We start from the raw sequence: 14,743 nt of genomic DNA, 5'->3' as shown, positions 1-14,743 counted from the left end.
TCCCTGTCACTCCCACAAGCCACAGTTTACTGTCCCAAACCCTTACCCTGCTATCCCTCCCCCTATTTTTGATGAAGGCATTGTTGGGTGAAAGCTCACTTTCCAACAATCTTTTTGTTGTGCCTATCTGAAACTCAGCATCTCTGCTATATGGTGAATACCAACTAACATTTTCAATATTTTTGAAGTCAGATTTATAACATATTTGATGTTAATGTTTATGAGGTTATGCACTGATTTGAATAGCAACCTCTTTCCTGCTATGCCACGCCAACATGCCTTGAAACATGCAGATTTCAGAGTACATTCAATTTATGGTCACCCCATCTTTAGATGTTTATATTTACACATCTTAAACATTGTCTTAAAAACTAGATTCATTGGAAGCATATCACAAAGTTCATTATGACAAAGCATACAAACATAATAATCTTCAAGATTTCTTATAGACCAAGTGTTCTTGAACTAACGACATAATATTTGCATAATGAAAGCTATTCGATAACTGGCCAATAGTGACACACAGATGTTGACAATCTGACTGACTTGTATGATGGTGTTTATGTTTGGGTAGCTAAACAGGGACTACCTGTGGCACTGTTGACTAAGTGTATTTATGAAGTATTTATGAAAAGTCATAAAACTAGAAAGTGGCAAAAATCATAGATGCTACATGATTTCTGTTTATGCAAACATTTCCAGACCCCTCCAAAATGTTTTGAGAAGATGAAATTTTCCAAATAGAATAAATAACAAAATGAGAAATTATTGTATTGAAATTAGGCACTTTTTGAATCAGAAAACCTGAGCTGCAAAAATATGGTACTGTGGGAAACACTGATCTGCAGTCAGTACAGTAAGCATTTGTTAGCATTAAGAAGACACACTTTATTATAACTCAGTAGTAAATATATGAAACAAATGAAAGCAATTGATACACAACATCCCAGGTTCAAAAGCCATAGAATCATAAAGAAACACATTCTACACTTCAGTTCTTCAGTGATTGCTTTTGACTACTCATGTTGCCACACATACCTTCCCCTGTCCCTCTTCACTTTCCACAGTGGAAAGCTCCTCGAATAAAGAGGTATTTGTGATGTACAACTCTACCACTTCTAGTAAGGAGAAGCTGGTTGCATGTCCGACGTCTGGTCTGATGACAGTATAGTTTTGCCAGTGACTGTATCTTGCAATCTAATGTCAGGTGATAGCAGGGTATCTGCCCTGAAGCATCATCCGCTGAAGCAAGTAGGATTATTTAATCCCTTCCAAGGACACCGTAATAGACTTATGATTCACTAATATCATTATAGTCCATTCATTCCTTGTTAATATGGGATACGGAGTAATTTATGGTGTTAACAACACTGCTTTGACAGAGTCTATACGTAACATGACATGAGAACACATACCACATCTGTAGGCCCTAGTGTACAGAGATGGCAAGGACACTGGAGTCTTATGAATCTGAAGACACATCTCTTGACTTGCTGCAGTAGGCATCAAAGTTTTCAGGTTAAGAGCTGCCACTATTGCTGCTTGTCTATCATTCATCAAGTGCAAGAGGTGCAGAATGAATGGTGTGCAATAAGAGGATGGGATCCCATAAACTGTATTTTAACTTGTCAAATAGATGCAACACTTCATGTACCTAGTGACAGGGCATTGTTCTTTTAAATCTGGTCCTGACAACATGACACTGAGGGGCTGCCAGTGAGGCTGCTGCTTGAGGTAGATGGCATCTATAGAAGTTTTTGCCATACCTATGAAATGGCATAGGTGTTGGCAGGTATCTGTAAACGGTGCAGACTGAATCATGTCAGTCTTATGCTGTAAATGTGCAATGACAGAAGAAATAACCAAGTGACCTCAGAAATTCACTTTCTTCTGCCAAAGAGCATATTTGTCTTTGTTTATCTGAAAGCCTATCAAAAATCATTTGTAAATGTCTGTTATGTTGTGCTGGAGATTTTTGGGAACACTAGTAAATCATCGAAATATGCAAAACAGCAGGGCACACCACATGCCACTTTATCAGCAAAGCACTGTCACACCTGAGCAGCATTTTTGACCAAATGGTATGCAGTCCTGCTCAATCAGTCAAAATGGTGTGAAAATGGCCATTTTTGTTGTGTCTGCCAGTGCCACAGACACCAGCATGTCTTCTTGAAATCCATCTTGCTGAATATCTTGGCACTCACTAATGTATGTGTAATGTCCTGTATGTTGAGAACAGGCTGTCATTCTGAAGTTGTGCTTGCATTCAAAGCATGATAGTCACTGCAAGGTATCCAGGCACATCCTTCTTCTTCAAAAGGTGTAAGCACAATGCTCGAGGACTGGAAAAGTGGTGGCTAATCCCTTCAATTAGTAACTCATCAAACTCATTGTTTGCTGCAGCACTAACTTGGGAACCTTGAAGGTGACCGGTGGTCCCAGAGCAGTTGGAATGTGATGGATCGTGTTTTGTGTGACACAAGAGGTAGGTGCAAGTTGCTATTTATGATCAAGGTAGCAAAGAGAGGGTGGGATTAAGAGATGTTTTCACTTACTCTCAAAATTTCTGCTTCGGCCTTCTCCAGCTCTTTGCCCCTCTCACAGGAACATAACTCTGTGTTCTCCTTGACAATGTTTATTTTCACTTCTCTAAGGGCTGATAACATTTCGTGTAAATCACTGTAAGTGCACACTAATATATGAAGTTCCTCTGTCAAAGAAGTTTGGATCTTGTGGGCCAAGCCATCAGAGTCCAACTTATTCGTCACTGCACCTGCTGCAGAAGTGTCACAGAATATGTTGTGTAGTTGCCGATCATGGGGAAACGTACAGTTTAGGGTGTGGGAGCTGTTTCAAGAACCTATACATCTATAAACCATTCATAAATACATGTGCTTGGCAGATGGAAATGTCTGTGTTAAAATGGTGCAAGAAATCACACCAAGAATGGGTTTGATGACATCAACTATTAGGAAAGTCCACTGTAATGTGTTATAAAAACTTGACGTTTCCAGTGGTGGATGTGAATTTAGCTTCTTTAGATGGTTTGACAGAAGCTGTTTCTGTATTATATGAAGCAAAAGACCAATTGGTGGATAGGGACTTCTTCACAAAGTGACTGATCATACCTACACCCACTAACTGTCGTTGTTCGTGTAGCTGCAAGGAGAAATACACTTCCTTGCCCATTGTCAGAATTGGAAATTATACCAGCAACACTTGTTCAGTTGTTTGTTGACATCATGGTGAACATTCCACCAGATGCTGGGCTGTTATGGGTTAGCACTGTTTCTATAGTTTCTTGAACTGTGCTAGAGAGTGTTCAGGTCACACTGGAGTATGCAGATATGTTCTGATAGTGGGAACTGCTGCCCTTTAGTGATGTCTGAAGCAGCTATACCTGCATTGCCATTACCAGTTTGTGCAACCAAATTTTATACATTTAATCAGCTACATGCAACTGAGAATGCAAGTCTGCAGTGTTATTTGGTGTTACTGGTGCATAAGTCCATAACAATTTTCAGTAAGTTTAATAAGCACAATAGATACACATAACAGACTTTAGTCATCAATAATGCATTCTCCTTCATTATTTACAGCAGTCTACCAAAGCTGGCATAACTTTTTGATACTGTGACTGCAGTAATTACATGGTTTGAGGTGAAGAGCTTGTTGAGCCATGTTCAGAACACATTTACATCTGGAAAGGAAGTTCCTTGAAGGTTGTTAGATAGGGATTGAAAAAGGTGAAAATCTGGAGCACAAGATCATATGAAAAAGTTGTGTGGTGGAATGACTTCCCAAACCAACTCCTGTATAGTGGCTTTTGTCAATCTAGCAGAATGTTGGTGTGTGTTATTGTGGAGTAACATCACTTCACACAATCTTTCTGGTTGTTACTCTCGTACTGCTTCTGGAAGGTGTCTTGGTCATTGACAATAAATTTCAGCAGTGATGTTTATATCTTGGGGATGCTATTCATAGTAAAGCACTCTGTTGATGTTCCACCAGGTGCATAACATTAACTTTTGTGGATGCATGCAGGTATTTGTACTGGGAATTTTTGCTTTGTTTGGGCTCAACCATTCCTTTCCTTTCAGTTGGTTAGTGTAAAAACATCAGGTTATCTTATTACCAGTAATAATACAGGACAATAATGGTTGATGTCATTCATGAGACAATTGATGATGAGCAAGCAGGCAAATCACTGATTTTTGTAACTTTGGTTTTGAGCATGCTGTACCTATAGACTGAATCTTTGAACCTTCCTCATTGCATGCAAATATCGCATGATGGTGAAATGATCACAGTTCATTGTATTTTCCAGTTCTTCAGTAGACTGATGTAGATCATGGTGGATTAATGTGTTTAAATGATCTGCATCAAACCCTGAATGTTTTCCTGAACATGGAGAGTCACTAATGTCAAAATGATCCTCCTCGAAATGAGAAAACCATTTTCTTGCCATGCTCTGTGAAATAGCATTATCCCCATGTATAATCCAAATGTATCTGGCTGCCTCCACTGTTGTCGTCCTTCTATACAACTCAAACAGAATAAAATGCAAGAAATGTTCCAAGTTCTCCACTTGGCACAATCAATAAATAAACCCATAGCAACAGAAAAATCAATCTGCAAAAGAAAAACCCTCCAAACTTATGCACCAACCTACTATTTGAAACAACAGTACCTTTAATAGTGAAAGGCAGCAGAACCACAGTTGTTTTAAGAGTGCCCATGAAACTTCTTATTCAGTCATTATTGCTTTTAGAGGATGCCAAAATTATGATGGAGATTTGCCACCAACAACCCCAATTTTTAACACTTATTGAATGCATAGGTGTCTTCATTTCAAACATGGTGAAGCATGTGATCTTTACTTGCACACTTCTGGAAAGTCTTGAACAACAACAGTAACAAAAGAGTTTGAGTCTCTGAAACATTATTGGTAAGCACAAATTAAAAATTATCATTACATACAGCACAGGCAGAAAATGAAAGTTCCAGTATTTTTAACCTCAGGTCTGGCTGCTGAGGCATGTATGGCAAAAAGACAATTTTGCTATACAGCATGGAAGATGTGATGTAGCTCATCAGTAAATAGTCCTCAGGCTGTGTATTACATAAATTTTCTGGCATACATCTGGTGACTAGAAATGCCTGAGGAACAGGAGCAGTAAGCCCTATGTCCACATTGTGGAATAAGTTCTCCAATGAGATGCACCTGTTTTAGTTTGCATTGTTATTTCACAGCTGATGTGGTTCTCATGATCCATGGCTTTTTACAGTGTCACCATTTGTGGGAAATTGTTAATATTGAGCTCACACACTTTAATGCAACTCAATAGCAGAAAAAAATTTAACAGCACATATATACTCAGAAGAATGCATGACACAATGCTGTCTTCTAAAATGATTTATTACAACCAGTTTGAGTCATTGGAATCCTCATAATTCTGTACAAATGACAAAAAAGAAGAAAAATCAATGAACCTCAGAACAGAATAACTGCAGTACCACTCTTCATTAAATTCAGTTTTGTGCAATGGTACACTAGAATTGTCTGCTGTGCTGCGATCAGCAATGAGATGAACATTTATTTCAGGTACCCATTGTCATCATAGATTATAGTATTAGTAGATATGTGTAACACAATAAACATAATAAATTTCAGTGACATAAAGCATGAATAACAAATTATCTATTTTATGCAACTATTGTATGTGTGATTTTAACTAAACAACATTGAATAAAAAAAATATACATATATATCAATATGGAAATGATGGATCACTCATCACCAAATAGAGGAGGCATTTCTTCTCAGACAGGCGTAATGAAAATAGGACTCGAAACATTTAACCTTTCAGACAAAGTCTTTCCCCAGAAGTAAAGCTCTCACACATTCACACAACAACTCATACATTCATAACTATTAGGGGAATCTATTCTTTTGGTGTTGCTGTTATTCTGTTGATATCAGAAGTTATATAAGAATGAGTAGGACAGTATCATCTTAAACTGTTACTCTAATCAAAATTTTTCTTTTGAACATAGTTGTGGCAACTAGTCCTGACAGAATGAACTCTCTTTACAATGATGGGACAGTTAATTCCATGCACTCCTCTTGACATGTTAATGTAGCTAGGTTTCCCACAGCTGTTCTCAATGGAGGAACATTATGCATTACTTCAGGGCAGGATGTACTTCTGAAAAGCTCACCAAGGCGAGTATATTTGATATTAACAGAATGACAGATGAGGGTGTACCATTGCAAAACACAGAGAATTAGTAGTGATAAATAGAAAATAATTTACTGACAAGTCATTTATAGCTCGTTTAGACAATTTGTAATCCTTTCCATTTGTCTCTCTCAGCACTTCACTAGAAAACATTATTGGGCAAAATTTTCAACCATATTTTTTAGACTTGACCCGGCCCCGGTTCTAAGACATTTCCTAACTGGGGCAAAAACTTGATAGTGGCACACCCACAGATCTTTCAAAAATATGTTAATTTTGTAGTGCACATCTCTCTGAAGAGTTTGATATACAGACATAAAACATATATGTTTGAGGAAATGTAAGACATGTTATTCTGTCTAAAGTGTGCCAAAGTGCAGTGCTATGCCTCTTCACACATCATTCTCCTACCACATATCACTTTATTTTGCTCTGTGGAATTCAAACATGTATATTTTGTAATGAAAGCCATTGAACCTATATTCAGGACAGTGGAAATTAAAATGTCCTATGGTGCCTGTCCAGTTCCCAGTCAGCTGGTTTTACATCCTACCCCTCTAAAAAAAAACTCATAACTGATACTGGGTGGGATTATTTGTGGCCAGGAAAAAAGGAACTCTTCAGAAAATTTGCACTCTTTATTGTTTATTAGCTAATAACTTTCTCTTTCATGTGACATAAAATTAAATATAGGAAAAATAAAACTAGTCAAGACAAGAGACAAGCAAGACAGGACATATTTCTTCAATCCTTAGGTACCAGCAACTTTTTTCTCCCCAATCTTGCTACAGTTTACCATGGTGTGCTTTCCTTTCTGCAAAGGAATCTATTACCTCATCAAAGTTTGTCAAACGTTTTGCTACATAAAAACTCAAAATGTCATTATCTAATAAAGCTGTTAATACAAATAATACCCAAGACTGGTGTGGTTTCTTGATTTGATTACATGTATGTTGTAACTGCCTGTAGATAATATGAAATAGACCTTTCTAATACTGCAGCAATTCTAACACATGCCAAATAAGTGAGACTGCTTTTGGCACAAATGTTTATTTTTATCTACCACATTTACATAAATAACATGACAGAACATAATTCATGAAGTGCCAATATCAAATGCCTATTAGGCTGACTACAAGAAAAATGTTTTATGTTAGGAAATAGTTTCACATTTCATTCGTATGCTCCAGTTTCTCAAGCATGAGATCAAAAAGTAGTAGTAGTACAAAATTCTTATACAAATTTGGAATTGTCTTATTCTTCCATATAATGTGTATGATGTCTACATTTCTTCTTCTTCCTCATTCTGACAAAAGCCCTTGGTAGTGTAGAAGTCTGGCAAAAATTATCTGTTAAAATTTCATTTTCTTGGATACACCAAGAAGATAATATGTTATCTTTCTTACCTGTTATTCCTGTTAGTTACTTATTTCCACTCTGGCAGTCTGTATCTATGAATGTCACTAATAATTATAGCAACACTTAGCATTCACACACCAAATCAACCACATAAACAAACAGTATTTGGCATTCACTCATTTGGGTTTATTCGATCCATCTCATATAGCATCATCCCCGTTTGTCTGCGGGAACGTTTTTTTATTTCTGATGTGATTGGTATTCCCTTGCCAGAGACATCACATACACCATGCACACTTTCAAAAATCAACTTAAGATTTGTTCAAAAATCAATGTAGAATGTGTTCAGAAATGTCCAAAAACCACCAGGGATGTATTTCAAAATCATATGAATTATAAATAGACCAACATGCACTGGATGCTAGGCACTTTGTTAAACAAGGTTTTTTTTATTCAAGAATATGATTTTGATGCCTCCTGAAATTGCCATATGGGGCAAATACCCTGGGCCTGACTTAACCAAACACTCTCTTGTAATATGGTAATTGATTAAAAATAGTTTCATGCTAGTGTGTCAGCAAGACAAGTTAAACTTTGATTAAAATAACTTTCTGACTGATGTTCCAGTGTGTCAAATGGTAGGGGCCAGCCATCAGCTAATCATAGCTCTTTCTCCCAACTCCACGTGCGTACTGTGTTACTTAGTTTGTTGATACAACAACACTGCCTCCCACCACCACTGCCACCACCACTGCAGATTGTACGCCACAAAGTAATTTTAATCAGAGTATAGCAGTATTTCATAGAGCTTCTCCTGGTTCCATGGCTCAATTTTATCCTTCTCTTGGGCAAGTTAAACATGAAAAATTTTCAATCTTTGTGATACAGTTTTAAATGTGACTAACAACATGCCACTGTATTTGTCAGTGATTAAAATTTGTATCTTTTTATGCTACTTACAAGAGTGTCCTGCTCTCATGTAAACATAACAACTTAACAGTTTTATAAAAATAGCAAAACTTGTCTTACAATGCACACGTGTCATGTGATACTCAGTATGATCAGTTTCTGTCAAATTACAATTGTTTTATAAATAAAAGTAGTTCTGAATGTTACAATGTTTTTCTGCAGATAAAATGTGGAATGCTGTGGCGGAGCTTTCTTTTGATTACATTTATGACAGAAACTTCAAGAATATTTAGAAAGAAATGTTAATTCCCCTAAAAGCATCCATACTAAAATTATAAATGCAAAATAACTGTGTCTCTTATGTTTCTGTGGCTAAACTACTGAAACCATTTCAATGAAATTTGGTATGGAGATAGCCTGTAGCCTGAACCCGGAGGAAAATCATTGGCCACTTAGAAAGTGTGTAGTACAAGATATTTATTGATTTGAAGAATATAACATGAATTAGGGAAACATAATTACTCTTTGATAAAACTATGTACTCTATGACTTTGGATCTGGATCATATTTGTGGAAATGCTTTTATTGGTTGATATGTTGTACATGTGCATAATTTACACATTGCATTTTGTGTAGCTACTTCAATAACATAATGCATAGATGCACATTTCTGCCCACATATCCATATGCACCACTTGGGAGCAATGCAGCGTGTTCTGCTACATCATGCTTTGAGGCAGTTGAACAGGGGGAGGGGGTACATGGTCAGCTATGCAGCTATGCTTACCCAAACAGACAGACACATAAGGGCAGCTGATGTTGCATGTACAATAGTTTACTTACACACCATCACTCATTATAATGAAACTACTGATACGTGAGTGCAGCCACATGTAACAGTAATAGAACAGATTTCATAAGTTATACATACTACCTTCTGATTCTAGGTCATGAAATTTTGCTTGGCTACATTAAATACAAGATTGTTAATATCTTGCATTAATAGTCCCAAACCACTTACTATTGTGACATTTTGCAGGAACTTTTAAGAGAATACACATTTCATCCATATGAGCAACTTGGACATGCAATAGTCAATAAAAAACACCCTCTAAAATTGCATGCAGGATTAGATGAAATGAGTATAATAAAATTACTCTTTTATGCTGCAATGGGAGATTTGCTAGCACTAAAAAGGTATAGTAATAAACTAAAATTATTAATAAGTCTTTGTTTCAAGATATGATAATATATTATTAATAATCAGTTTCAGCTGTAACACACCAAATGGTTATTTAGTATACAGTTTATTGACTAAATGTCACTTCTACTTTCTGTATTTCATTTCTATGTACTTTTCTTCCTTCTTTTTCCTGCTCTTGTCCTGTGTCTTCATGGGGTAGGTTTGTTAATATGGATTTAGCAATGTTAGTGGTAGAGGACTGCCAGATGTTCTTTCTGTTGCTTTCCCTCCTTCCCCTGCTCTGCCCCCTCCTCTTCCCCTCCATGGTATTCACCTAGTTTGATCTGGGAAACCATGTAAACACCATATCCAGGCTGACTGACACAGTAGCCCTTGGCCCGTGATATTAATCCAATGAGTGGATCTGAACCGGGCATGGTGCATCTTTCTGAATCCCCGAAGTGGCATGTTAACATGCATGGCAATATGACTGGGTTTCATTTTGGTGTACCATAATGGAAATTCAGAAGGCAAAATATTCAGTATTGTTGTTAGACACATAAAAAAGTAAAAGTGATGACACAGTGCTTGCTTTTGGAATTATTAGTTTTTTCCAGAGGGAGGGAAGAGGTTAAAATGTATTACAGCTAGCTGCACAAACGTTCTATTGGGGACAGATCTGGAGATCTTGTTGGCCACAGGAGTACTTCAACATCATTCAGGACGTTCATAGAGATATGTGCCATGTGTGGATAAATATTGTCCTGTTGAAAAATGACAGCATGAGAGGGAACACATGAGGGCCCTGGTTGGCCATGATGTACCGTTGTGGTATCAGAGTTCCCTCAATCACTACCAGCCTTGAACTGAAGCCATGCCCAATGGCTTCCAATGCCATGACACCAGGAGTACCATCATTGTGCCTCTCCAAAACATTGGAATAATGGGACCTTGCTCTATGTCATTGATGATGGTCATCTGAGGTAGAGCAGAACCTTGATTCTTCACTTAATGTGATGTGATGTCATCCATGCTTCCTGGTCACAGCACCTCTCAAAACATTGCCAATTTTGTGTGTGTGTGAATTTCTAAGGGACCAAACTGCTGAGATCATCAGACCCTAGACTTACACATCTACTTAAACTAACTTACTCTTACACACCCATGCCCGAGGGAGAATTTGAACCTCCAGTGGGAGGGGCTGCGCAGTCCATGACATGGTGCCTTTAGCCGTGTGTCATGTTCCCGTGCTGTCCAACATCAGGCCTCTGTCATCTCCAAATGCCCCACAAATCTGGATATTGCATGATTTGACCAGCTGGTCAAATGTAGACCCAATGAAACTCTGTCTGGTGCTGATAATGTTGTCTCACATAAGTATACGGCATCTGTATGTCCTTTGCAGTGGTCATTCAACATGTGATACACCCTTTCTCTACCCTAACTAGGTGTGGTAGCAACACTAGACATGAACAACCCTAATGCAATCTGATGACTAGTCTAGCTGTCACATAGAATTGCTGTTCTAATCATTTACATATCCTGCAGTTCTATGAATGTCAACAAAGTTGCATTGACACCAAATCATGTCTTCTGGGTGCTTCACTTTTTTGTCAGACAGGGTCTATCATTTCGTACTTCTATTATGCAAGATAAATAGAGAAAATTTGTTAAACATGGACTGCCCACCATAATATACATGAAAAAACCTAGTATAAAATCTGAAGCTATTACACTTGGACGTATCATAGGTATGTGCCAAGGAGAATGGCTCAGGCCTTTTGCATTGTGATAGTGCATAACAATGAAAGAAAAGTGGTTTGCTCTCTCAATGATGCAAGTGCTGTTGTAATTCTGTTACCATCTGCATAGGGTATCTCATTAGATGCTGTACAAATAGTTGAATATCATGAATGAATGTAACCTTATTTGGAAGGTTTAAGAATTTTTATAATTTTAGGAAAATTCATTTGCCCAACACCACATTTCAATAAAATGTTCTTGTTGATATATTTGTTTTATATGTTTACAGACAATTAAAGAAAACAGACAGTTCAGTTGCACATTATAGATGTAACTTAATATACTGACAAATTCCCACAGCATACCAATCCTGCTTTCAAAAGTATTATTAATATTTTTGGCAGCTTTTCTCATTTTGTCAGAAATTGGATATTAACATAAAAAACATTACCCAACCCTTTAAGCTTGTTAACATATGGTTACTGTCAATGTTTGTGTAGCACAAGAAATAATTGAGATGACTTATTCTCAGTATCAAGGGTAAATGTAGTTGTAAATGCAGAATACTCAATTCTACTAACACGTAATGATGTTCTCTGATATGAAAGGTTGCAAATTAGAAAGTGCAACACTATTAGAGCCACCTTAATTCAGCTTTGCTATTTTCATTAAAAAGAAATGTACTTTCCTTTGGCGCTTTGGCCCCAGACACTTTAGTTTTCTGAGGACCTATCATTATTAGAATATTATGTTCCATGTACCTTTCGTCGTTTGCAGATGTGCAGTGCCGCTCTGCAACACAAAACTGAAATGCTGTGTTAAGGTGCACCAAAAGCTTGATGGTTACATGAAAGGCTTTGATTGTTGTGCAAGTAATGTTAATTTCTTTTCAACTGTGAGTTTAAGCAGTCTGGCATGTTTGTGTTCAACATATTAGACATGAAATGTAGCAAAGCTAAATGTTGTGCAATTAAAATTCAACCAGCTTCATTGTTCTCTTAATGAGAAGAGACTCTGGGCTTTCTGTGAGGTTTTCATTGAGATCTTGTTATAGAACTGATTAAAATTCTTTGAAAGCTATTTTCTATTTACATATCAGTTACAATTGTTTTTTTTTTGTTATATGTAGTGGATTGCGTGAGACCTGATCCGTGATGACTGGCCTAGGCTAACACAAAAACTGTTTCTGCAATGAAATATTAATTCACTTTCAAGTGAAACACTTAAACAGATAATTCTCAGAGAGTGAGTTCATATTTTTAGGCCGTGTGGTGTAATGAAAAACTTAAAATTATGTTCTCGCCATAATGTGCTTGCCCGTGATTGTGTCTTTGAAACAAAATCAGCTCAGTCTATGAAAACTGCAAATTGTTCAGTAATAATTATGGGATGCCTTTCCCTACACTATTGAAAGGAAAACAAAAGTTTACACATTGATAGAATTAATTATTATTATCATAAGAATGCTTTTTCTTACAGTATTAGTAACAAACACGTATCATTCTCATCACGAATCGTCAAGAACAAAACGAAGAGTAGATAGTTTTTTTTTTTTTCTCTTTCTTCCTCATTATAAGACTGTCTATTCTTTTTTATCTTTGTTCACAGATTATCCTTGAAATACATAGTTTTCATATTAATTGTAATTTTCATTGTTCATTTTATATATTATTTTACAATATTTCACTACAATAATCACAACACATTGTCTTTATGGCTTTTATCAATATTTTTGTTATTACAATTGTTTTTTATATTGTTACACTAGTTTTGTAAATTTTCACAGTAATGTCATGGGGATGGCACAACACACACACACACACACACACACACACACACACACACACACACACACATGACCTCTGTCTCACAAACATGAAATTTAGGATGTCTTTTATACAAGTTTTAAAGCAACAAAATTTCATAACATATTTATTTCTCTTAAGCAGCACATTGCTCATTCACTTCTCATATGGAAGGCATATGAGACCTTTGGAGAGAAGAGAACCACTTGTATGAATATCAAGAGCTCAGATGGCAACCCAGTTCTAAGCAAAGAAGGGAAGGCAGAAAGATGGAAGGAGTATATAGAGGGTTTATACAAGGGCGATGTACTTGAGGACAATATTATGGAAATGGAAGAGGATGTAGATGAAGACAAAATGGGAAATAAGATACTGCGTGAAGAGTTTGACAGAGCACTGAAAGACCTGAGTTGAAACAAGGCCCCGGGAGTAGACAACATTCCATTAGAACTACTGATGGCCTCGGGAGAGCCAGTCATGACAAAACTCTACCATCTGGTGAGCACGATGTATGAGACAGGTGAAATACCCTCAGACTTCAAGAAGAATATAATAATTCCAATCCCAAAGAAAGCAGGTGTTGACAGATGTGAAAATTACCGAACTATCAGTTTAATAAGTCACAGCTGCAAAATACTAACGCGAATTCTTTACAGACGAATGGAAAAACTGGTAGAAGCCGACCTCGGGGAAGATCAGTTTGGATTCCGTAGAAATGTTGGAACACGTGAGGCAATTCTGACCCTACGACGTATCTTAGAAAATAGATTAAGGAAAGGCAAACCTATGTTTCTAGCATTTGTAGACTTAGAGAAAGCTTTTGACAATGTTAACTGGAATACTCTCTTTCAAATTCTGAAGGTGGCAGGGGGAAATACAGGGAGCAAAAGGCTATTTACAATTTGTACAGAAACCAGATGGCAGTTATAAGAGTCGAGGGGCATGAAAGGGAAGCAGTGGTTGGGAAAGGAGTGAGACAGGGTTGTAGCCTCTCCCCGATGTTATTCAATCTGTATATTGAGCAAGCAGTAAAGGAAACAAAAGAAAAATTCAGAGTAGGTATTAAAATTCATGGAGAAGAAGTAAAAACTTTGTGGTCCACCGATGACATTGTAATTCTGTCAGAGACAGCAAAGGGCTTGGAAGAGCAGTTGAACGGAATGGACAGTGTCTTGAAAGGAGGATACAAGATGAACATCAACAAAAGCAAAACGAGGATAATGGAATGTAGTCGAATTAAATCGGGTGATGCTGAGGGAATTAGATTAGGAAATGAGACACTTAAAGTAGTAAAGGAGTTTTGCTATTTAGGGAGTAAAATAACTGATGATGGTTGAAGTAGAGAGGATATAAAATGTAGACTGGCAATGGCAAGGAAAGCGTTTCTCAAGAAGAGAAATTTGTTAACATCGAGTATAGATTTAAGTGTCAGGAAGTCGTTTCTGAAAGTATTTGTATGGAGTGTAGCCATGTATGGAAGTGATACATGGACGATAACTAGT

At 37.0% G+C, this 14,743-nt stretch overlaps 1 protein-coding gene across 1 annotated transcript in view; it reads left to right on the top strand.

Annotated features, from left to right (window-relative positions):
• The window catches only part of LOC126446720 (glutaminase kidney isoform, mitochondrial-like), a 205,042-nt gene that overhangs the window by 147,666 nt on the left and 42,633 nt on the right, over nt 1–14,743 (top strand). The window contains exon 10 of the mRNA XM_050090989.1: nt 9,550–9,707. Within this exon, the coding sequence (XP_049946946.1) occupies nt 9,550–9,707 (158 nt within the window). The remainder of the gene's footprint in view (nt 1–9,549; nt 9,708–14,743) is intronic.

This window comes from Schistocerca serialis, chromosome 1 (assembly GCF_023864345.2).
Source record: "Schistocerca serialis cubense isolate TAMUIC-IGC-003099 chromosome 1, iqSchSeri2.2, whole genome shotgun sequence".
NCBI classification, from domain to species: Eukaryota; Metazoa; Arthropoda; class Insecta; order Orthoptera; family Acrididae; genus Schistocerca; species Schistocerca serialis.
This window is presented reverse-complemented; position numbering and strand designations above follow the sequence as displayed.